Genomic DNA, 26986 nt, shown 5'->3' on the forward strand with positions numbered 1-26986 from the left:
ATACAAACAATGCACAATTTAGTAAATATATTGCACAATACCAACATGAAAATTCAAAAGTAGGCCTACATGAGAAGTAATGCAGTGTTCGAAATAATCGGTGGCAAATGGTGGCACGTTTTCATGTGATCCTCTGTTACTATATGTTTGTCTGAAGCCGGATTGGTAAAGCCATGAACGTCTTTTTTTTACGTCCATGACAAGTTGATACGGGACTGAATAATGCACTAAGTTACAATGCGGAGTCAGCGGAGCATGCCTGCAGAGAAACATACGTTGACTTTAAAACTCAATTCATAATAAAGAGAGGCCCGAAAAAAATGATACCAGGTATTTCCAAGAAAAAGATTTGAAATTCCATCGACTCCTAGTTCGGCAAACGTACAAAATTTCGACAACTGCGCGGCGTAGGCTGCCAATGCATGTGTTTGTGTGGAGCGCGCAAGCGCTCTTCTCGATCACACGCGACCTTTGAACTATACAGTACAGAACCCTACGTACATAGCTGCTGTATTCGGATGATCACACGAATGATGATTTTAGCTCGTGCAGTTTCTTTTTATCTCATTTCATTGTGCCTTTAATATTTAAAACGGTCACGGATTTTGAAACTTGATCAAACGCAACTGCTTTTCAGAGTCAATCGAATGAATCCATGCAAGTTACGAATGCGTGACAGGAAGTGACACACATGGCTTCAACGTCATGTGGACGTACACGGATCTCTCAAAATGGCTAACTCAGCCCGGATACGCAAGACCTGAACACGCGAAGTACCATACTTTTTTGCATCTGATATTTGTCTCAACCAATCGTACGATTTCAGCCACATCTTTTCCTGACCTTCAGATCCTTACAAGTACGAGACATTTACGGCAATGGCAGTTGCCGAGATGCTTTGACTGAGTGCCCGCTGGCAAAAATGCAACACCGAGCCTGTGAGTGTACTCCGTGTCCGTTGTATGAAATTGACGGTGTCTGTACGGTCGGCAGCTTAACACATTTCACGCTTTTTGAATTGAAGTCTTAGCCAATGTTCATCGGCACTACGGCCGTTTCACACTTGAAACGCTCGCTGAAATAGTTCAGGCGACAAAATCGCCGCTGAGAAACAATAGGTCTTCAACCACATCTACTAAAGAGTATCGGCGCGGATATGAAACAGGATCGGGCGAAAAAAATAAAGGATTGGGGCCGATCCTGTTAAACGGCCTGGGGAGAACACTGACGATTGCATGCAGTCGCAAAACAAACCGACAGATGTGTGAACGGCCCCTCTTTAACACGACGTTGTCAGTTGCTGTCATTTTTATTCAATAGGCTTTCAGATATTGTTCGGACAACTGACTGTGAAAACAGTTTAGGCGACAGAAAACAAAGGTGGGCGGGCGAGATTAAAGGTGGGCGGGCGAGATTAAAGGTGGGCGGCGACAAAAAAAAGCCGGGCGCACCGCCCGTCAAAAACCCCTCGTGGAGAACACTGGCTTTGCACGTGGTGACCTGACTGAGACAACGCAGACTGTACGTCATAGCGAAGCAAAGCACCCTGTTTTCATGTATATTTTTGAAATCTATGCCAGATAAAGTCACAGATTCGGAAACAGGATCTGTGTCAGGGATACAGTACAGGTTCAACCGGCTGGCCACTCAGAAATCGACGGTGATAAAGCTAATGGCGCGATCGCAGCATCGAGTTCAGTGGAAAGTTAAGTGAAGAAGCAGAAGTGCGACATATATGAAAAGAAACGGCAACGGAAGTTTCAAAACTTCAGGAAAAGAGATTTGCTGATGCGAATATCAATTGATGGGCCACCCCTTCAGCTATATGACCCCAATCCTGCACTAGAATATTGGTGGACGAGTGGGCAGAGATCACGAAGACCAACATTTATGGATCGTAAAAATTAACACGATTATCAATACAGACAAAACAGAACTTGCATTGATATGATGCTGTCGGCCACATTTTGAGATTGCTTGGTCTTCGTGATCTCTGCCCAAACAATGTAAACAGACAAAAAAAAATCGGGCAGTAAGTTTGTCATCGGGCAAGTAAAATTTCTGGAAACTTGCCCGCAGGGCAAGTAGGTAAAAAAGTTAAGTTCGAGCCCTGTACTTACATGTACACTGTAATGTAAGTGTTACTAAATATTACAGCAGGGTCTACACGTATTTGTAGGCAAGGTCTTACAATGCCTTAACCCTTTGAGCGCCAAATTCAATTTTTATCGGCTTTACAGAATATACCTCAGTCAAATTTTTTTCAGATTTTTTGCCAAAATTTTGATAAAGAACTGTAGCCAAGGAAATGTTATTTCCATTTGGTCCAAAATTATCAAACAATTAGATATTATTCCCTAATATTTTTCTTCGTTCAGCGAAGGAAAATACTCGTGACGTAATGACCGTGTCACCACTCGTCTTCGACTCGTGTGACACGGTCATTACGTCACTCGTATTTTCCGAGCTGAATGAAGAAAATATTAGGGAATAATATACTTATCACATGCACAAGCCAATAATTCGTTGTTTTTTGCAAAATAAAATAAGTTTTCCATGACGATTCCGCGTTTAAACTTTTGAACTACTTTAGGAATAAATATCAGTACGCCGTGCACAAGTTGTCAATCATTTCCAGTCGTCCGTCGTGTGCATTTGCGCTCACGGTCGTTCATATGCGGAGCAAATGACAGCTCTCGGTCTACATGTAGCTACCTTCCGCAAAGTTATACTCTATTTCAAAGATAGCATAGTCCTAGAAATTTATCACAGACGAAGATACGCTATTTTTCGGGAACAAATATCGCCGGACTGAATCTCGACGGCGCGAACACTGTAAACGTCGCGCCTGACCCTGTTTGCAATGCGTACGGAACCCACGGTATACGCGACCAGCTTCGAGTTCGTTGTTTCCGCAAATTATTCACGTAATTCCTTCGGAATATACAGGCAGTACACTCTTGTGTTTACATTGTTCGGATTAGTAATGTCGTAGTCTGTGAAATTATCGATTTCATTCTTGACTTTTGATCGTGGGAGAAACGTCGGCCACCATGCTGTTTGTTTACATATTTACGAGCACACCGAAGATCGACAAAAAAGGTCCGACGCACCAAAATTGATGACATAGACGCGGGTTGTCGTGACGTAGAACGACCAGAGAATAAATCCCGTATTTTTTGTTCGGAGACGACAAACTTGGCTTGTGCATATCATAAATTACAGAAAAATTCATAAAATTTGGTAAAATGTTGCACTGAAATTTTGGTTGGAAAAATTACAGCACTCAAAGGTTTAAAGTGCTGTATTTGAATGTGACCGTACACGTAACATGTTACTGCTGCTTTACGACGATATTGTTGTTTTAACCTCGATGAGGTTAGAGGTGAAAAAGGTGAACAGTTTATCACTGCATAGCGACATTGCAAAATACAAGTATTGTACATGTACATACACTGTGATCTTTCACAGTGTTCTCCACAGCTTCGAAAACAGAGGGACAGCCAATTTACATATGAATGGATAATTTGCATAATCTTTTGTGGTGAAAATGTATTCTTTTGTATACTTATCAACACATGATTATGAATAGATTGCTCCAAAAACAGAGGAGTAGTTACCCCTAAAAAATTAATCTTTAGGAGAACCCAGACTTTCAATATTGGAAATTGTCTATGCTTGTCTCCATAGTTCCAAATATACAATAGTGGTGAAGTGAGATGGTCTACTAATTGGAGTATCGAGAAACTGTCAGTTGCTCGATACATTAGTTCATGGTAACTATATTTCTGCTGAATACAAATCAACAGAAATGCTTCATTGATTATATATTGCCAGTAATACCATAACTTAAAGGGGCAGTTTTCAATCCCTGGTTCTCGCATCAGTGGTTTTTGACATTGGCTGTTTATATGTGACCTTAGTCCTTTGTTCCCCTTTGAAATTTGTGCACGGTTAGTCAGTTTGCGTAGAGATACATGTATGGAAGCTGATAAAAACCTGCCCCTTTAAAAACTACAAGTACATGATACATGATATGTGTGCTTGCGACTACTTAAAATGAGTGGGTTGTCAGAACTGCACCTGTGCGATTTGTTTACAAGGAATGTTTTATGCAGAATGCATCACTACAACATAGCTTGCAACATCATGATTTGATGAGGTATGGCAAATATGTTTTAACCCGCTTCAATTGCCAATATACCAGGGATACAGTATTTACATTGGTCGTATGGGTCCCATATGACCTTGGAGTGTAGTTCTGACAACCCAGCTCTATAATATTTGCAAGACTAAGATTATGTATAATTGTTTAACTAATCTGTTATTTAAGTGACCACCCACAGTTGTGACTACATACGTGTACATGTACAAGTAATCGATAATGACTGTTCCTGATTAGCATAAAAATAGTATGGCTACCAGTAATCACAAGAGTTCGTCTGACCAGCATCATGTCAAGTTAATTGATTCTTAACATATTAGCTCCACAGGGAATATAACTGGTATTGTACAGTGTATGCAGTAAGGCCACATCTCTCACTAGAGACCACTGATTGCTTGATTGTTGACTTGAACCCAAGGACACAGAGGGCATGCGACTTGTAATACTGTTAATTGCTAACTGTTTATCGGCAAGGATTAATCGAATTGCCAGCTGTGATACTGATTTCCACCGTTGTGTTGCTAAAACAGCTGGTAGTACTGGAGACTGGTAAAACCAACAAAAAACAAAACTAAAACAAGAATGTTTTCTTCTTTAACCCTTTGAGCACCAAAATGTGCCCCAGTCAATTTTTTTCATATTTTTGCAAATTTTGGTGAAAACTTCAGTCAACGAATTGTTATGTCCATTTGATCCAAAATTTTCAAAAAAATTACAGAAAAATTCATATAAATTGGTAAAATGTTGCACTGAAATTTTTATGGGAAAAATTACAGCACTCGAGTCAAAGGGTGAGGTCAGGTGATGTTTGAGTAATTCACAGTTTGTTGGAATTCTTATTTTTTTGCTCAGAGCATCATTAAAAGTTACAAATTTAAGTTCAAAACACCTTCATGTAGCTGTAAACGGTGACAATAACTTTACTATTTAAAAAAGAAAACATTCATGTGTAGATTGTTGGCAGACATTGAACAGATGATTTTTCAAGACAATTGAAATTAGTGGGTGAGTTCAGACTGCAACTATTGAAAACTAGTTATAGATTGTACTTTCAATCAATTCAACGCAGCACTTACATAGCGTGACCCCTTCAGAAAAAGGATTTATTAAATACACAAACTAGAGCTCAACTGTCATGGGTTCGGAGGTGGGACAATACAGCAGAGCTGTAACCCATCAAACAAGATTGCTTGTGACCACTGCCATGGTATCACCAAGAGGCAATTTGCTGAATTCACTTACAAAACAACACTGCATACATGTTATTATTTATATGTACTGTTCATCTTCCAGTTTCATACATGTACAAATTGCACTCAAAACACAAATGTGGCACATTTAACTATTGACATCATACAATTTACAGTTGTACATGTATTTGAAGTTTCATGAGAAAGAAAATTTGTCTGATCTTTGTAGAGAAAAGTGATGGATCCACATAACTTTGTGTTCTGGTATTTATCATAAAAGTAGTATTATTTCTTAAGGATGTCTTACATGTAGGTCACTCAAGGTTACCAGGTGAATGCACTTTTCAACTCAGAATTGAGTCATCAAACATGTACACTGTTTCGGTTCACATACTTTGCACACTCCGTTTGCTGTGTGGAATCATATTTACATTCTTATGTGTACTCATTTTGCAAACAGTATCAGTTTATGTACAGTATATTCCCAATTACTTCATTCCCAGGCAACAAACAAATAGGATAAAAGGCGAAGGAATATCATCATTGACCAAAATATATGTTAAAAGAGCAGCTGAAACATTTGGTTGGGACAATCACTTTCATCTTGACAGGGGGGATGGGCGGATTCCTCCTCTGTTTTCATGTTGGCACCCCTAGGAATTTATCAGGGAGGCACCCATTGAAATGGTGCCAGTCACACCTCAGAGAAACAAGAATATATGAATTGGTGAAATCCCCCCTAAATTTTCTGGTAAAGGGGAAAATCCCCCTTGTTGATACCATCCTAGATGAAACACTGTCACAATACTGAATATATGTAAAAGTGTATACATACATGTACAATAGACATTTTATGAAAACTAGATTAAGTGTTTGTTTTCAAGCGTAGAAGTGGAAACATAAGTGCCGTATTTTTGGCTTCTCGACAGCGCACTATAAAACATACATTTTGTCTGCTGGTACAAAATTCAGCTCTTCTCATAATAAGTTCTACTTGGTTGAATAAACAGGTGAAATGTACCAATAGAAAATGTAAACAGTAATATTGACATTTTAAAATATTAAACATCCATATCAAAATACTTAGTGGCATTTATAAACAGATGACAATTGACATGTCCAACCAAGTAGAACTTGGGGAAAGATAGTTTGATTTGCATATTCATAAGGTATGAGCATATATGTTCTTTCAAGTCAACTAACAGGTCATTGAAAACTGGATCCCATGAAGAAAAAGGTTGGTTAACCCTTTGAGCGCCAAAGTCAACTTTTGTCGCTTTATAAAATATACCCCAGTCAAATTTTTTAAAGATTTTTGCCAAAATTTTGATGAAAACCTGTAGCCAATGAAATGTGATATCCGTTTGGTCCAAAATAATAAAAAATATTACAGAAATTTGATAAAAATTGTTAAAATGCTGCACTAAAATTTAGTGAGAAAAATAACAGCACTCAAAGGGTTAAACAAATTTCTTCATTTTGTTGGACTTTGAGAGGTGAATTTGAATAACATTCATTATAAAGATGTGCAGATATGTTGTCACACGACTTGTGTGAACGATGTACAGTAATTGTGTTCCAGACTTATCCAACCAAGCATTAGTTGTTTGAAATTAGTAGTTATTCTCTGATTATATCAGGGTTTGATATGCTGGAATAAGTTTGCTTGGTGCACACAAATATCAAAGCCACATGTACAATTATTGTATACAGAGAGAAGAATACAAATCAAAAACTAACATGTATGTCATTTCTGTTGACATTCTATACATCTGATTTACCAGTACTTTGTAAATAGTGCTTTTAATTACGTTCACACTGTACATGTTGTATTGACGGTTCTTGATATATCAAAAAACTCTTGGAATGAAAACTATGAAAATACAAATTTTCATGACAGACTTGTGTATCAAGTACATGGTTTAATGCATGTCCACAGAAATAGAAATGAGTGACTTTACTCCATTGAGTACTGTAATATTTCCCACCAAAATTTTAGCACGACATTTTACCAATTTTCATAAACTTTTCCGTAATTTTTTGATAATTTTGGACAAAATGGACATCAAATTTCATTGGCTACAGTTTTTGATCAAAACTTTTGGAAAATCTGAAAAAAAATGTCTGGATATGAAAAAATATTGTCTGGGTTACATTTTATGAAGGCGACAAAAATTGACTTTGGCCCTTAAAGGGTTCAAATAGCATGTGCGTTTATATACCAGTGTGCTACGAGAAATCACTATTTATTGTAATATTTACTTGTTGTCAAGGAGCATAATTGAGGGTTTTTGAAATCTGAACAAGCAACACATTAAATCATTCCCATTTTCTCAGCTATTTACAAAAAAACCTTTGATGAAAACACGAAGCAAAAAATTTCTCATTAGATTTCTCTGTACAACTACATGTTTGTCATTTGAAGGAGAGTTATGCTAAAAATAGCCAAAGTGTACCGTCATTTAAGATGAATAATGACAGAAACTCTCAAAATGTTAGGTTGTTATAAGTCCTATCACAATGGGGGAGCTTTCGATGGAAAGATATGATCGCTTTTGAGGTAAATGTATGTTTCATCGTTCAAATAATTGCCTCCGGGGTTAATGTTTGTCTAGTCTCCTTTAGTGGAATTGCCAGTACAGGTGTACTTGTGCCTCTAAAGTTCCATGTAAGAAAATATAGTCACATGTAATGGTAGTGTTATTGATAATAATCGTGAGGCCTCTGGAATTTTTAAAAGCATTTTCTCATTTGAAGTGCACTCCTTGACTTGAAATATTAGCATATATAGTTGTGCAATATTATGCAAATTTATACATGTATGATTGCATAGGCGTACCACCACGAAGGTGTTAAAAACACTTTGAAAATTGCTTTCCTCGAAGGACATGTAACCGTATTTGTGTTTACTCAGGCATGTCACAATGCTGTATTTTGGCAAAGTCTTTGTTCTGTATTGATTGTTGTTGTTGCATACATACATGTACATGTACATGTATATAGTTCTTGATGATCTTCATACATGTAAATGTACATGTAAGTGTTAAGTTAAATGGAAAATTTGTCAACAGGAGTATTTGCTATTGAATACATGTATCGGAGGAGCTTGCGGAAATTGTCACCTTTACCAAGAAACACTTCATTATAAAATTGGTAAAGATATTAAATATAAATGAAGTGAGTCTTCTTGATCAACACTTGAACTTGAAATGAAGGTAGAATGTGCCTCAAGGACAGATATTCGTGTTCTTTTCTGTAAGTGTAATATTTTTTTTCAATCTACCACATGGCGGCTAATTTTAAAGCTTTTGAAGTCAAAAACTTTCACCATCTTAGTTTTTCAAAAATCAAATATTTTTATTTTTCCCCATAGAGTTAATATAGGAATTACCACCATTTAGAATTTCAAATATTTGTAAATGTTCGATAATTTACTTTTCTGGTACCAAAATCTGCACTGTGACCTCAGATTTTTTATTTATGATTTGGTGAGAGAATGATTGAAAGTTTCATTACAGAGAGTTAAAAATAAGCAAAAGTTTAAATCTTTTACTTTCGAAGCAGACACATTTACTACCATAAGTACATCCAACAATTTTAGGGATACATGTAAGTTATGTTAAACATTACTTTAACAGACATATGGAAATTTATTTACGTGTACGATTAAGTACCAGACAAACATATTATAATCAAAAGTCTTACCAACACTTCCCCATTTTGACTTTTCTTGTAAGGAATGGGGAAGTAGTACAAACAAACAAGTTATTTAAATTACAAAAATATGTTGTGCATATGATTATTGATATGATTTATGAGCATTCAGCCAAGGAACGTTTTATATCTTTGCATATTATGCCTTGATCTGATAGAATTACATACAAAAAATATGTTTATTGTTTTAAATCCTTGAAGTGTACATGGTACCACCATGTATGGTGGAAATGTTTCAATATGTCAGTCAGCATTATGTGATAAAAGCCAGCTTTCACAAATATTAAAGCTACTCTGTTCTCCATGTAGAAAAACAGGGGTTGCTAATTTGCATAAAAAACACAATTTCCATATCCTTTTTTTGTGAAAATGTATTCATTTGATTGGTTATTTACATATGAATAGATTGTGGAAAAACAGAGGGTTGGCCCACCAGTAAAAATCCCCTTGGGAGAACCCTGCTACTGTAGAGGTCCTGAGAGCCAAACAGAAATTTTGTTTAATTTGCATAGTCAGTGCAGGGTGTTATGAAATAGAATTGGCTGAGTCAAATATTATGAGATACTTGTCTCTTTGAAAAGCTGTTATTTAAAACATGTTTTAGAAGAATTTTGAATAATATATTTTTGTACATTTGTTAGTTTTAATATTTGTTCTTTAAAAATGTATTTTGCAGTTACTGTATTTTTATTCTAATTTCTAAGGCTCTTGGGTAATAAAACCCTCTTCAGAGTTGACTAAGCTGCCCTCATAATAAATACAGCTGTAAGGTCAAAGAAATAAAATTATTATGAGAATCAAAATCTCTTCTTCCAAGCTAAGGTTACAGCTACCTGTATATTATACCGGTACATGTACATGTACCATGGTCTAGCCAGTTGTCTTGTTGGTTTTAGAATTTGAGAGTACAGTCATGTTGATAATTCCAATGTAGAATTTGTTCCTAGACAGAATAAATGTATTTCAGATTGTGTGTTCCTCGACAATGAAAAGCTTAAACTTTTGCTTAAACTTTCCTCCGTGAATCTTTCAACCATTCTCTTTAAGGAAAAGGATAAAAATTGGGGGTCATCGAGCAAATTTTAGTACTAGAGAAACAAATTACTCAAGATTTACTGGTATTTGTAATTCAAAATGGCCACCATCCCTGTGTTACATGTAACTCTATGGAGTAAAATAAAATTTTTGAAAAATTTTCGGTTTTCAAAAAACTAAGATGGTGAAAGTTTGTCTTTCTCCAAGGGCTTCAAAATGAGCCGCTACAAGTGGCTGATCAGAAAAGAATGATAAAAGTTTGAGAGTCCAAATATCTGTCTCGAGGTGCATTCTGCCATAATTAAAGAGACGAACATGCTGCTGTGGTACCGTAGTATATACTATACATGTATTAGGTTTGTCGATTTCGAATGACTTGCAAAGTTTAGTCACATTTTGTGTTTCAAGCTAGAATGCACCTTGGGGACAAAGCTATGATAATTTGTTGGTCTACCGCTTGTAGGGATTCTTTCCAAAGCTCTTGGAGTAAATAAAGTTTTCACAAGCTTATTTTTGTGAAAATCTAAAATTAAGTGTTTTCCCCATAGAGCTAACACAGGGTTGGCGACTATTTTGAATTTCAATATTTGGCAAATATTGGGTAATTTGTTTTGCTAGTACCAAACTTTGCGTGGTGACCTTTAATCTTTATTCTTGATTTAGAAAGGGCATGATTTGAGGTTTCCTTACAGAAAGTTTTGGCTGAAGTTTACTAGTAAGACTTCAATTTTGAGGCGCAGACCACCAGAAGTCAACAAAGTGTACCACTCACGCTGATGTTGTGTACTTTCAACCCTGTTCACAAACCAAATGGATACAGAAAACATGCTCATTGCTATCAAGCAGAAATAATTATCTAATGGATGTCTTGACATAAAAACCAAATTCCCTGACTGTAAGTGACTGTAAGCACCCTGTGCTTTCGTCTAAATTATATTTTGCCATTCAACATAGGTGTATACGAATTTTGTTGGACTCGTTAGTTCATTCAAATCTTTTTTATAGTAGGAAGTAATCGAATAAAAAAATGTTTATCTATACTCTGAGTCTGTAACAGTGTAATTTGAAAACATGTCTTTACCCCGTAATGAATCTTTCAATTTGACTGTCTGTATAGTGTTCCTATTCAATGATTTTTATGGAAAGTTAGCCATGATTGAGTGAGATGTCGAGAAATCAGGATTGACATTAAATCTAGTACTTCAACCCTGTAATGGAGAAAAAGTGATCTACACTGTACAACATCATTTGCCTTGGAAACCAATTATCCACATACTTATGAACTGTTAACCTTTCACCTGTGTGAATTATGATGGATGGACAATACGTGTACTCACTGCACACCTTTCAAACAGGAATACACTGTTGATATATTTTCTCCACGATTTACAATGTACATGTAAGCTCTATCTGCCAAGTTTATATGTCAACACCAGGTCAAGTTGGTTAAAACCAGTACTGATGTGTCCCATATTTTGTATTTCAAGAATTAGATATATTATATCATTTTAAGACCCCTAAAAACAGAGATCTGTTCTGTAAACACGATTTTTACTGACTACTGTAAAGCCCTTGCCAAGAAGTTGAAAGTTCATATGGATTTGGCTCAATACCACTTTCGCTGACTCAGCAGATGGAGATTTGGCTGCCTGGCAGGAATACAGTTTAGGTTTAGACTCTCAAATGTTTACAGTACTGTGTTTGTGATTTGGAGTTGTAGTTCCTCTGCAGGAATTCTGTGTACATGTTAAGTACATACAGCACACATAATCGGTTTCAATACTTGTACTGAATACAGTTATATACATGTACGTCATATATGCAATGCAAGTTCATATGTGTAATGAGGTAAACTACTGCGTTTCGTTTGATGTATCAATTTTTCATACTCATTTATACATGAACACATGCACTGTTTACAGTTTTGGTTTTATTGTAGTTATATATATATTATTTTTAGAAGTTTCAGTTTTGTTCTTTGATACATCGTGGGAAAACTTGATGATGTGTACGGACTACTGCTCACGTACACCCTTGTAGGCTGTGTGCAAGAATTGAACTGGCTTCACACCATGAATAAAATATACAAATCACATTTGCTGTAAAACCATTTCCTACTTTTAGCCATTCTCTCTGTGGTACATACATGTACATAAAAAGTCAATGACCTAGAGTTTATTTACAAATAAATTCGCTGTGTATTATAACTATAAACGGAAGCACAGGAAGCCAGGATTGTCATGCAGGTGGGCTAGGCCTCTTTTTGAAGAGGTTACTCAATTGTTAACAGTCGATGATATACATGTAGTGGCCACTGTAACCGTCAGGTTTGTGTTTGTCAGTTCCTACAGGATGTCAGCCAACAGGTATTATCAATGCCTTTCATTGTATTCCACTGTGCTGTGACCTTTGACATTCTGCTGGTTTATTGCTCTACACCTGCACTGCAAATACGGTATATCATGTATATGGCACCTACACTGTGAACCATGCTGTAGCGCACTTCCTGTCTGTTTACTCTGGTTTATTTCAAACTTCAGGATGTGAAATGGACGAAGTGGCTGCCTTTGGACATTTTTTATCAATTTACGATAGTCCTGCCAGAGGAATTGAGATAACATAATATATGAAATCTACATGTATCATTCATTTTGCATTTGAATCATGTTGAACTTGAAGGCCTTTGGATTGATAGACAAAACATTCTTTTATTGACAGGTAAAGAAAGTTCGTCTCTTATGTCAGAGATACCAGACTGGTTTACTGGACATGGACATGTATGCACCTATTATGTCAGTGAGTTACTGGGAAATCCCCTGCACTGCTGACCTTGGTGTATTGGGTGTTTGGTACATTGAATTTGACATTGCTTGAGTTCAATGTTGAATTTTTTTTTTAGCACACCAGGCTCTTTGACCGTGTAACTTATTTACACAGAATTAAATGATAATTATTGAAATTATGATGAAATCTGCAATTTTGTAATTTTGGGGCAATTTTTGCCATTTTTGGTCAAAACATGTGTTTCTCAAAAAGGACAGGTCTGATAGCTTTGAAATTTGGTATACAGATTTCTACAGATGAGCTAAGTAATATATTGAATTTCTGATGAAATCTGTAATTTTTGTATTTTTGGGGCAATTTTTGCCATTTTTGGTCAAAAAATATGTATATTCAAAACTACTCATTTGATAGCTTTGAATTTGGTATACAGGTTTCCATAGATGACTAAATGATATTTATTGAAATAATGATGAAATCTGCAATTTTGAATTTTTGGGGCAATTTTCCTATTTTTGGTCAAAAAATGCGTTTCTCAAAAAAGTACTTGTCTAACACTTTCAACTGCTTTGAAATTTGGTATACAGGTTTCTATAGATGAACTAAATTTGATCTTTTGAAATTATGATGAAATCTGCAATTTTTACTTTTGGGGGCAATTGTTGCCATTTTTGGTCAAAAAATTTATTCTCAAAAACTACTCATCAGATAGCTTTGGTTGACATGTTCTTAGGGATGATCCTATGTGATACATTCAAAGTATGATGAAATCTTCAATTGCGCATTTTTGCAGCTTATTTTAGCCACTTTTTTCTGGCCACTGCATCGAGCTATCAAAGATTTCCACCCTTCTTCATCAACATGTGTCAAAATAGTTATTCTCTAACATAAACACAGCGGAGCTATATCGGCCGCTAGGTCGCTTGTTTCAAAGTGTCTGACAGTATTTTATACAACACACCAGAGACAGTGATTCAGGGTCTAGTGTACAGTATACCGGTACTGTACAATGCACTATCATGAGTATCTGCTATATTAAAACAAGCCTTATTTATGAGATGGTTGCTTAGAATAAGATTAAGAATGATGTGGGATGAATATTCTGATGTGCCTGTCAACTAGGTACGTTAGCCACATGCACAGATTGTGTGAATGGTTTGTGTAGGTTCATTAATCTATTTGCAAGAATAGCTGTCTGGGAATTTGTATAAATAGCAAAGTGTAGTGATGAACTTCACCAAGGTCAGAATGTTCAATAAATACTGTATTTATTGACGATTCTGACCTTGGTGAAATTCATCACTGCACTTTGCTGTTTATACAAATTCCCAAACAGCTACATGTATTCTTACAAATAGATTAATGAACCTATACATGTACATGTATGCACCTGTACAGCAATATTCAAAGTAAAATGAGAAGTACATTGTAACTCTGATCACAGTCTAGGACAGTACCCTGTACGTGCATGTATTCATGCCTTGTAAAATGATATATTTTGTTACCTGTGGTTCCGATACAAGCCAAACAGTTCTGAATAAGAAAGAACGCTGATTGGTATTTCAGCATTGAGTCCAAAGAAAGAGGTTGCTTCCCCTCGACAGTGTAAATGGAATCATTGAACTATTGAAACTTTCCCCAAACATCTTCTTGAAATGGGTTTTACATGTACATGTAGTTAAAAGTAGGTACGTTGTATACATTGACATCAGCACTGTGTTCTTCTGTGCTACATTGTACATTGACACACCAATAAGTTACAAGAATGTTCTGTTTGATGTAGGAAAATATTACAAATTGCATTTTCAGTGTTCTCCACAGGTTGGGAAAACAGATGGGTGATAAATTACATAACAATTTACATGTCATTTACACATCTGATTTACATATCCCTTTGTTATGAAAAGGTTTCTTTTGCATACAATTACATGAAAAGATTGCTCCAAAGGGTGGCCTATCCCTTAAATTTTAAATTCCCTTGTGGAGAAACCTGTATACTGGTATATTGATATAGGACTGATGCAGAGAAGTTTCTGGAAATTCCTTAATTTACTTGAAGAAATTAAATTTTCAAGTCAGAGGACACACTAAATCTCACGTATTGAGTTTTCTTGTACAAGATCATTCAAGAATGCTTTATTACAAAAACATGTACAATGTATACTCTGTGGATTTTACACAATGTTCTGTGTGGGTATTATATACCGTTACATACAGCCATACAGGAACGCACTCATTATGCTAACACTGACTGTTAGTCTTCTGTTTTCTGAATGAATTCAAAACATGTGCACAGAGCCAAACTCATAATCTTGTAATCTGTCAAAGAATTGCATGTATGCCTTTTGTAACTCTTTGACCTTTACATAATTGGCCAAACTTGACTGCCCCTTTCAATTAAATTCACATTCTGCGGTGATTTTTCAACACTCTGTTATCCCTTTCTCATCATGGAAGTCCTGCATTTCCCAGAAGGGTTAGGCTATACCAACATTTTGTGCTGAAAGGGTGAACTCCTTGACTCAACAGCTTGAAATTTCTGGCAAGATTTTGTACATGTATGCATTCCCAATAACATTTGCAATTTCAGGGGGGATAGGAGGCAATGGGTGTGGCAACAAATCTTTCTTTTCCGTCACTGTGACAGTAGTTACTTTTTTACCGTAAATCTATTTTTTCTCAAGCCATTACAGGATCAAATTATGTTTTTGTCTTCTTCTCCTTCAGAATTGTTTCCCCGTAAATCGTCTACCCCAGAAATCAAATGGTTGTCCCCTTAATAGTCAAAGGCATGGAGATACTTCTATGGTCATTGGGTTTACATGTAATACAGAAAAGAGAATTGCTGAGAAATTTTTTGATACCAGCATTTCTCAAGTTGAGAAGACATCCATGGTATAATTTCAACCCACATTTTCCTCAGTGCCTCCTACTTTCATTTTAAGCTGCAGATCATACAATTACTTACCATTGTTGGTGTTGATGCATTATTGATAAGTGCCATTTGTCTCTTTCAATAAAATCAACAGGTTCAATATCATTTGACAGTGGTATTAATGTTTTATCATTGAATCATACAACCATGATAAATGAAAAGTAATCACATGTCCAATGAAAAAATGTGGGTGATTAGCATATTATATTAATATGATACACAGTGTATGCTACTTGCATCTAATGAATGCGTCATCAAGTGTTTGCTATGTATATTACATGTATACATGTACCGTACATAGTATGTACTGTTACTATTAATGTGTTATTATTCTTAGGCATCAAATGTCTTCGTCCATCCATACACATACTTTACATGTAAACTGCACTGTACATGTACATGTATACTGTACATGTGTACATGCAACAGTTTAGATAGGACATATGAATATACAACAACCATATATTGTTCAATTAATTTTCAAAGTCAGTTATTGTGCCTTTCTCCTATATTAATAATAACTTTGTTACACTACTATATCATCTGTGGATACGTTATGGTTAAAAATTATAATAAAAATAATTGAAAAAATGGTTGTAAAACCAATATTAGGAGCAAAAACGGTGATTTACAAAAACTTCTATAAGGTGCTAACGAACATGGTAATTCAAAGTACTGTACAATGAAATAAATTGATTACATGTGAAATTCACTACAAATGCTTATTGCTGTGTCAAATTAAATTTGCAAGAAAAAATTCAGTTTTTGGAATTTGCCTGATTAAAGTGGAGAGCCCCGTCTTCTTGATGTACCAAAAGCCCTTAAAAATTTCACAATCTTAAAATTGGAGACTTTGAGATTTATAGGAATGTACTGTTTATCCCCAGTGCATTATGTTCTATCTCATCAAAGAAATTCTGGGAAATGAAACCATTTTAATGAGGCTACATGTAACATTCTGGTGTTCAAATGTTACTACAACCATTTATATGAAGCGATCTATTCTTGTGTAATGTAGATACATGTATTTCCTGTGTTTACACCAAGCTGTTTATCTCGGTCTCACAGTTTCACTCCAACATAAAAAGTCGCTCTATAGTATCTTTCACTCAATGCTGGTGTTCCTCTGAACCTTTGTACCACATTGAATTCAAAATTATAACAATTAAACATACATAATGTCCTTATACACTGTACAGTACATGTTCATATATATAATATGTGTACATATAATTTTGAGTAAAATCAAGGCATCAGTGTTGACACATTGTTTTCGTTTTTCATTCAGTATTCAAAATGTCTTGTGGTACACAGGCATATGTACATGTGAGTTTCAGGGAGCCCAGGTACATGTAAACTGGCCCATGAATGCTTGTAATGCACATCATATACACGAATACAACATGCAACTACATTGTATACCCACATGTACAGTTACATGTACTTGTGTGTATGCAGATCTGCAGATGTACAATTTACACCTTGACAATTCATATTTCATACGCATACAGTGTACATGTACAATTTCAGTATACTATTATTTGTGTACACCTGGACAATGAAACTCCATAAAATTTGTCATACTTTGTAATTGAAAAACTACTGAGCCGTTACTTATTGTCTATTATTCACTTGAAGGTGATATTCTGATTGTATGAATATTGTTTTCTTTTCAGGTTTTGGACATTACATGTAAATCCATCCACAGTTTATTTTTGAAACAATAGTATTTTTGTGCCAGCGTTTGCCAGATACCATGCAGCCCAAGGAAGAAGAACCGGATTACAGCACATGTCTGTTTGACCAGTTCATGCATGCCAACACCTTTCGTACCATCATCAGTGCTTTCACAGACCTATGCGAGTTCCTGGAGGTCAAGCCAAACGACTTCAAGTCCTGCTACCCATATCTTAAGAACCGCTTGACGTCTTGGAAGGCCAAGACGTTGTGGGCTAAGCTGGACAAGAAAGCTAAACATAAAGATTACAAAGGAGGGAAGGCATGTACAAATACAAAGGTAAGATAATCGGTTGTATGGTAAAAGCCAGCACTGTCACCCTCTGTCATCAAGTGTAGAGGTCCAGCTCTCTTGTAGGGAAATATACATGTACGCATAGGGTTATACCAAAGTTCAAGTGGAAGGGAGTAGCCTGTAGTATATGTACTGTACATGTATATGACCCCCTCTATAGCAAAATGGATGCAGGAGTGCTGCAAATCCCTGCTATACATTTTGAACATCCATCAATGGTTTACTCAGGTTGGAGAACATGCCGGTAAACTATTTGATGATGATGATGATAAAGAATATTTTTGTTTAACCTGTTCACCCCCACATCCCTGTAAACAGGTCCACAATCCTCACACTTAACAATGGGTTTTGGTCAAACCATTTTCGTGAAGGGTTTAGCCAAGTACCTAGTGCACAGATGTGAGAGACTGGAAACCCAAGTGAACTGACTGATGAACCCTAGTTATATATCCTGTCAAAACATTGCATATACATGTAACACAAACACTCTCCATGTACCAGTAATGCATACTAGCATGTAGCAAAAAGCTGGACACGTTTTTTACCCTTTCACCCTCATTTCCCTGTCTGGAGGTCAAACTTTACCATAGCAAACAATGGGATTGGTTCAAACCATGGGGTCAAAGGGTTAATATATGCAAATGTAGGCAAAAATTGCTTTCTTACACTTCATGTTGACATTGTGAAAACAGTGAAGATCTGACATATATGATTTTGTATTATTTCACACACAGGTGCTTATCATAGGGGCAGGTCCGTGTGGCCTCCGTTCAGCTATTGATGCTTCCTTACTTGGTGCTAAAGTAGTCGTTGTAGAGAAGAGAGACCGCTTCAGCCGAAATAACGTCCTGCATTTGTGGCCGTATGTCATTGAAGACCTGCGTTCTCTTGGTGCTAAGAAATTCTACGGCAAATTCTGTGCTGGCTCCATTGACCATATTAGTGAGTAGTCTGCAAGTTCTTCCCATTTCCAGAACGGAATAAATTTTTTTCCACAGTAAAGTTTGACAGCCTTTGTAATTGTACTTATGATTTCAAGGAAGTATGGGCCTTGAAATTGGAAGATTTAAACTTTTAATGAAATTCTCTCTAAGGAATCGTAAAACCATTCCCTTTCAAATCAAGAATAAAAAATCAGGGGTCACCATACAAAATTTAGTCCCAGAGAATTAAATTACCCAATATTTACTGATACTTACAATGTAAAATGGATGGCAACCTTGTGTTAAGTCTATGTTTGATTATAGTGTAGTTTTTTCTTCGGTTTAGGTGGTATGCGAAATTAAGACTTCAACGTTTGCTCAAATTTTCTGTAAGGAAACTTTAACCATTCCCTGTCGAAACCAAGCATAAAAATCATTTGTCATGGAGTAAAATTTTGTATTCAAATTGGTAACACAGCGGAAACCAGCTGCAACACAAAATCTGCGGTGGTACAAACATAAACTAATGTGCCCTAGGGCATTTATAGGATGTTCCATTACATTGGAAGGCTATTTCACAAATAAAAGTTTTAATTCATATCCTAAACATGTTACATTGACAAAGGGGACGGTTGACGTAAACACATTGAAAACGAAAATATATCAGTTAAGGGCGATAGTTTTTAAGTTGGATAAAGCCCGAGTACGAGGGCTCTTCTGGTATATGAAGTCCAACCCTACGATAAAATGTCTCGGCCTGAGGCCTCGACATTTTATTGTTGGGTTGGACTTTATATACCAGAAGAGCCCTCATACTCGGGCTTTATCCTATACTTACGACACTTGAAATTCAAAATGGCCGCCATCCGTGTGTTAACTCTATTGGGGAAGATAAAATTTTTGATTTTCACAAAAATGAGCTAGTGGAATTTTATTGACTTCATGAGCTTCAAAATAAGCCTCCACGAGTGGTAGACCATAAAAGTATTGTAAAAGTTAGGTACTAATATCTGCTCTCAAGGCCGATATTCTGTATATTATTGTCAAAATATTGCAGAGTTTGTCTCTCTGACAATGTTGAACATGACATGGATTTTAAAGTAATCAAGCTGTACAATAGAAAGTATTGCATCATACACATATTGACTGGCCATAAGGGGAACAATGCATGCGTTTTTCCCTTGGGTGCCTGTGAGTCATTCCAAAACAGTCTGCTTCCCTCTGCTGTAGGCCATGTGGAACAGACTGTTTTTGGCAGAACTCATGCGGGACTCACATGCCCATAGGGGAAACAAACATATGCTATTACCCATGTGTGTTTTGTAACATACATGTACCTCGTCTATTTTCTCTGCAAAAAGTTGAAAGATTTTGCTGCGATCAATCTTAGTGGACATTGCTTAAATAATGTTTTCACATGTGAAAATGCACAGATGGCCTCTTCAAATTTATCCCGAGGACATTTGTCCAAACTATTGATAGGTTGGTTAACTCTTCCAAAACTGTTAGCTTGTTATCAGCTAGCTTCCTGCTTCCTATGAGACCATAAATTATTGAACAGGACAGAGACTGTGTATTGTGTGATACAACAAAAATCTCTTCCATTCTACTACAGTGACCAGAACTGGTATAATCATTGAAATAATTTTTTTGGCCTTTTAATCATACATGTATGTTTGAAATTGCTGAAAAATAAATTGTGATGTTCTTATTTGATTTGTCCAGGTATCAGACAGTTGCAGTGCATGCTACTGAAGGTGTCACTTCTCTTTGGAGTGGAAGTCCATGGCAATACAGCATTTGAAGGACTTATTGAACCACCGGAGAACCAAGAAGAAGAAAGTAGGTCAACACTTGGTGGCGCACACACCCCAAAAATGTGTACATTCTCTTTTCACTTTGATTTGTCGTGCCTGGTGTGAAGAAGCAAAACAAACCCCAGCCACCTACAACCATGAGTGGATGCAGTAAACCTTTAGTAAACGCATAGTATGAAAGCACGGCATGGCCTTCCTATTTTGTTTGCCGTCACTCTTTTTCAAAAGCTGTACCAAAAAAATTTAGCGAAGGTTTGTGTTATCCTCTACATCAGAAAAATGCTTGATGTGTGCAGAAATGTGATGGCATTAGTCAAAATTTTTCAGTGTCTGTTGAACAACTCATATTGAATACTGCATCCAGATCACAGGTAAGCAAACGCAGTCGGTACTGTGGTCCCCAGACCAGTAATGACACGAGCCTAGCAATCCTGCCGTGTAGTTTGCTAGTGCTGCAGTCAAATTTTTATGAAATGAGTGTTACTATTTTCTACTTTGTCTGACCAGCATATTGATATATTCACCTGTCTCAGCAAAAAATGTCATCACCTGAACTGTTCACCCTAATCCTGCCAGAAAGTATCACCCCACCATGTGCCGAGTCAATGAAAAGTTATATTGACAAGGGATTTAGACCTTTTTTTCAAGTCGTGTTTAAAGTATGTCAAATACTTAAGGATGTGGGAAAATAGAGGCTACATGTAAATAATTAAGGGCTTAGTATCGGTCAAAATTCTAGATACTCTGCATATCATGGTAATCCCCTGCCCTGGGATACAATTTGCAATCAGTTTCCCCTGTTGCCCTGCACTCCCCTGAGTGGCAAACATTAATAGGTGCGTTACGGTATATACACCCAGATATCAACATGTTTGTGTCATTGTACAGATATACTGATAGGTTTATACCATAATACATTACTCAAATGTTTTTGAAAATTGTTTTTATGGCACAAACCATGGAGGCTTATCTTTTCCTTCTCTGTCAATGATTAATAAATAGCATTGATATCATATTGTTTTTATACAGGAATAGGATGGCGAGCTCACATATCCCCACCAAATCACCCTATAGCAGACTATGAATTTGATGTGCTAATAGGTGCTGATGGTAAAAGGAATACGTTAGGAGGTAAGATAGGGTTCTTGTTTTAAAAGGCTAATTACATCAGGAGTGTGTGTGACTCCTGAAATTTTTGATGTGAAATCTGTGTTTTGCAGAAACGATGAAATACAGTGTTCCCTCTAAGGTTTTGTGTGGGTGAGTAACTTAGGCCTTAGTGCCTGAAGAGCATGGTGGCTACAGGAACAGCAATCTTGTGCCTTCTCTGTATATGGTAATTTATCGAGTTACGTAAATGCAGTCACATAGTCACAACGTACTCTGAACGAGTACATGCACTGTGTGTTGCTACCGTAGCATCTGTGAGGCCAGTGAGAGCTAAAACGTAAAACGCAGAAGTAAAATGGGCACCGAGATTCCAACTTTAGCCCCCGAATTTTGATGTGCATCGTTACCAAATCTAATTCTGGTCGAAATGACTGACAGTCTCAGACACTGTGCAAGTAGTATGCAAATAAGTCTTGGCGGGAACACTGATGACATACTATGTCACATAGCACCCAAGACAGGCAGTGTGCAATGATTGACTCTAAACTCTTTCATCATCTTCACACGTGTCCAATCCAGGGTTTAAGAGGAAAGAGTTTCGAGGCAAGCTAGCCATCGCGATCACCGCAAACTTTGTGAACAGACACACGAAAGCTGAGACCAGAGTGGAGGAGATCAGCGGCGTGGCTTACATCTTCAACCAGAAATTCTTCAAAGACCTGAAAGCCCAGACACGCATAGATTTAGAGAACATTGTCTACTACAAGGACGAAACCCACTATTTTGTGATGACAGCCAAAAAATCAAGTCTTCTAGAAAAAGGAGTACTTCTTCAGGTAAGCAAAGAAAATGCATCGGTATACACTCTTACAGGATCAAAAGATTGGCACACTGTTGTTACATAAGCATTTAGCTCATCCGGTGTTGGTTCCCTTCCTCCTTACAGTGGAAATCAATGCTTGTCTGGGGGTGCCTTTCATGGTGAACACATCAAAGCATACCCCTTAGGATAATGTTAAATCTACCATAGTTTTTCGAAGGCCCACTATTCTTCACCCCTGCCAAAGTGCAATTCTGGAACCGATTGCTTTGATATTATTTGGTTTTCGGTGAAAGAAAATACAAAAAAGTTATTTTATGTAAGCAGCAAAAGTTCAGTAGAAATTGTAAAAAGGAGTACACAGATTATGTAATGCATTAGATTTCGGAAGTTTGATTACTCAAATTGTTAGACAACATATGACTTGAAAGGAAGTTGCAGTTTGGCTACTGCTTTTCCTCTTCAAAATTAGGAGGCTGTGGTGCAGGAGGAATTGGTGAGAAGGTAAACATGCTAGCTGGCATGTGTGTAAAAGGCATTATGTAATAAATACCAGTATAATATGTCTTTGAATAATTCAAAGTGAACGTTGATTATCTCAACTGCTTGTACCCTGAATTTTTTGTCAGATGACTGATTGTGTATACTATCTCATAACAGCACTAGCACATTTTAAATAAAGGAAATGCTTTCATCAAAATCGAGAGACATAAACTTTGGCTCAAACTTTCATTCCTCAACAAAATTTTAAATCTTTCTCTTTCAAAATCAAGAATAAAAATCAGGATCACGATGCAAATTCTGGTACAATTGAAACAAATTATCCTAAAAATACAGATATTTTAAATTCAAGATGGCTGCCATCTCTGTGTTTACTTTATGGGAAAAAAATAAAATTCTTGATTTTCAAAAAAATAATGCTATTGAAAAGTCAAGTTATACCATGAGCTTCAAAGTGAGCCCCCACAAATAGTGTATCAAAAGTCTTCAAAAAGTTTTAGAGTCCAAATATCTGTCCCCAAGGTGCACTCTACCTTAATAATGGCATTTGAAACAGACATTCTTATAGTTAAAAAGAACAGATGATGAAAGTTGTTCAGCTACTTAATGTTAAATATTAATGTATTTATTTATCTATTTATAATCATGATTTATGAAATATCGATAACTCCACAGGTTAAAAAACAATCTTTTTTTTGAAGGTTAAAACACAAGTAAGCAGAGAAATAAATGACCGTGTAAAAAACAAAAAAAATATGTGTGCAGAATCCCTGTGACGTCAAAGGTTATACAACCTTCATCCATTGATGTTGAGACAGAAAGAAATATGATTGTATATAATAATAAATTACTACATAAATTGATAAGAAATACAGGATGCATGACAAAAGTTACTTGGATAAATGGAGAATGATAAAAGAACGAGTCACACAGGACAAAGACAAACGTTTCACTGTGCTTTGTTTTTCTGTAACTCATCAATTTTCACATCACATCACTCCAGGACTATGCCGAAGCAGAGCAGCTACTCTGTGGTGAGAACATCAGCCAGGAAGCTCTCCTTAATTATGCGCGGGAAGCTGCCGACTTCTCCACCAATCAGAAACTGCCGCGGTTAGACTTCGCACTGAATCACTACGGGCTGCCGGATGTTGCCATGTTTGACTTCACCAGTATGTACGCCGCTGAGAACGCCGCCAGGGTAGTCGAGAGAAACAATTCCCAGCTCCTGGTTGGATTAGTTGGCGACAGCTTACTGGAGGTAAGAAATGTCAAACTAACATCTTTCCTGTCAAGAGGAAGGTCTACAATTGTTCTGAAGTCATCCAATGCTTGATTATGGAAATAAATGACACAATATGTAATGACAAGTAATGCTTAATTATGTAAATCAAATTTTATGATTGAGATGCAAGAAACTTTTCCGAATCAAGAAAATTTTACATATTAGAACTATTGGTAGAAAGCTGACGACACAAAGAATATTGCACAATGTCTTAAATTGACTTTCATATTTCAGAAATGTTGAAAGATACTAGTAGGGGACACACTGTTGATTGAGTCATCAATGGAAAATAATAATCTTTGTTTCAGGTACTTGCTCAAATCAAAACATGAAAAAAATAACAACGTCCGCATCACACAGCAAAATAAGGACAAGAAATACACACAGATAAAATGTTTATTTGAGGATATTAAAGAGCCAGTCAGTAGCTGTAGCTTTCGATGAGTTTTTCACTATTTTCGTTTTGTATGTCAATCACAAGTTGTTGTTGTACTCCCAAAAGCATGTTGAAACACCAGCTTTTTAGCTTGTCAGTGCAGTGCCTTATACCGGTACATGCATGTAAAATGTGCCATCATCATTTGAATTTGACTTCTGGTCCAGACCAGAATTCACTGGTCAATAGTAACAATGCAGCCTATATATATTTACTGGTTAAGGTGACAACCTGAATACCATGTATCTCAATAACCTGTAAGTAGCACAAGAAATTGTAGTTGGCATTAAAAACTAAAAATAGTGAATAACTATCAAATGACGCAAGTACGGGCCCTGTAACAATTGTTTTCTTATACTCAAATATTTTGTGGTATTCTTCATGACTTGTCATTTATAATGCATGTTGGTGCCTCGCATATTTTTTCAGCCCTTTTGGCCGACCGGGTCAGGCTGTGCTCGTGGTTTCCTTGGCTGTGCGGATGCCTCCTGGATGATCCGAAGCTGGGCATCCGGAAGATACTCACCCCTGGAAGTGCTTGCGGAGAGAGAGAGCATCTATCGTCTCCTAGCCCAGACGACCCCAGAGAACTTGAATAAAGATCTACATCAGTACAGCGTAGACCCCAAGACCCGTTACCCCAATCTGAACACGGCGGCTGTTGAACCGGCCAGCTGTATCCTGCTGTATGACAATGGTAAAGATGTCATCTGCGAAGAAATGCTGATTGAAAAGTCAAGACCTAAGCTACAGAGAAAAAGTAAGTTTTGTGAAATCTGAAAATTCTAGCATCACACCATCTGCATACATATTAGAGACCCTTTTCCCCTTTTCTCATTCCCCATTAAATTTATAAGTTCTTGAATCCACTTCTGATCACAGAGCTAGTGAGTCTTGTTTATCAAATAGAAAGGTTAAGGGGACCTATTTCAGTGATCTCTCAACATCACTGACCCGGGGGGGGGGGGGGGGGGGGGGGGGTTTCAGTTTTGACTGCCTAGATACTTCATTATTTTTTGAGGTTAGCCAGTTCTTGGTTACAAAGGAGGTTATGCCATTATCTTTCAGGGGACACTGTTCATCTTTCAGTAGTTACTCATAACTGCCTTCATTTCAAATATTTTCAACTCTCTCCCCAAATGGACATTTGTTGAGACTTTACATCGCCATCTTTACGCCCCACTCGTAATCTACTGTATAATAATGGATGGAAAGACGTTTTGCCTCAATCAACTATCACCTACTGTACATATCAGTGTATTGTTGATCAATCTTACAATTTTCTCTAGTAAACATTTCCTTACCTTTTACATTGTACCAGTTTCTGACTTTGTCACACAATTACATGTTAATTAAACATTGAGGAGGACATCAAACATTTCTTGAAATTGATTCGGCTCTACTGTTCAACAAATGAATTTAATTTGCAATTGTTCTTAAGGAACTTTCACTTGTCCCAACTCAGGACTTAGTATAGTTGAAAGAAAGGAAAAGACAACGTTATTTTAACTCCCATCCTGAACACAGTTTGCTGCCCATGAAGGTGGAACTTTAGAAAATTCAAGCTGTAGGTCCATAATGCTCACAATACAAGACTGAAATTACTAAGTTAAAGGTATACTATCACCTGTTCCAATTTTGCCACAGTTACCATGAAAAGAGAAAGTCTAACAAATCTCAGATTTTGAGCGTGTGGCCACTTTTTAAAAACAGCGCCCTCACATGGGCATTTTGAATACCAAGGAACGCCCCTTTGACCATATATGGGCATATTTAGATTATAGGTGACTGTATACCTTTAACACAGGAAGATCTAAACTGTCCGATTTAATGTTGAAACTCAAGACTTTGGTACTGAATGATTTGAGTTATCTCTGCTTATTTTCTAGTCACATGACAGATTTCTATTAGCATATGAATAACAAGTAGTCAATATCTGTGCTTTGTCTAGATTTGCCATCTTCATAAATGTTAATTTGATTCAAATATATAACATTTCTGATTGCCATGTCATTCTCACATTTGTTGTTCAGTACACAAGTACGGTAGTTTCCAGATCAGACAACAGCTATTGCAAGATGATATGGTGTGCTCTTTTCTGTTTCTTAAGAAAATCATGATCTCATATCATGTTTACCCTACATTAAACCCTTTCACCACCATGGTTCGGCCCAAATCTATTGTCATCAGTCATGAGTGTTGCCCTGTTTACTGGGAACTGGGGATGAACAGGTTAATAAAC

At 36.7% G+C, this 26986-nt stretch overlaps 1 protein-coding gene across 3 annotated transcripts in view; it reads left to right on the forward strand.

Moving 5' to 3' along the window:
* Positions 1-26986, forward strand: part of LOC139119200 (F-actin-monooxygenase MICAL3-like) — an 81104-nt gene that overhangs the window by 5964 nt on the left and 48154 nt on the right. For all 3 annotated transcript variants that reach the window (XM_070682887.1, XM_070682893.1, XM_070682896.1), the window contains exons 2-8: positions 17497-17837; positions 18587-18794; positions 20501-20617; positions 21622-21723; positions 22282-22538; positions 24027-24284; positions 25174-25504. In XM_070682887.1, coding sequence (XP_070538988.1) covers positions 17577-17837; positions 18587-18794; positions 20501-20617; positions 21622-21723; positions 22282-22538; positions 24027-24284; positions 25174-25504 — 1534 coding nt within the window. In that variant the 5' untranslated portion in view covers positions 17497-17576. The remainder of the gene's footprint in view (positions 1-17496; positions 17838-18586; positions 18795-20500; positions 20618-21621; positions 21724-22281; positions 22539-24026; positions 24285-25173; positions 25505-26986) is intronic.

The sequence above is a fragment of the Ptychodera flava genome, chromosome 2, assembly GCF_041260155.1.
Source record: "Ptychodera flava strain L36383 chromosome 2, AS_Pfla_20210202, whole genome shotgun sequence".
Classification (NCBI taxonomy): domain Eukaryota; kingdom Metazoa; phylum Hemichordata; class Enteropneusta; family Ptychoderidae; genus Ptychodera; species Ptychodera flava.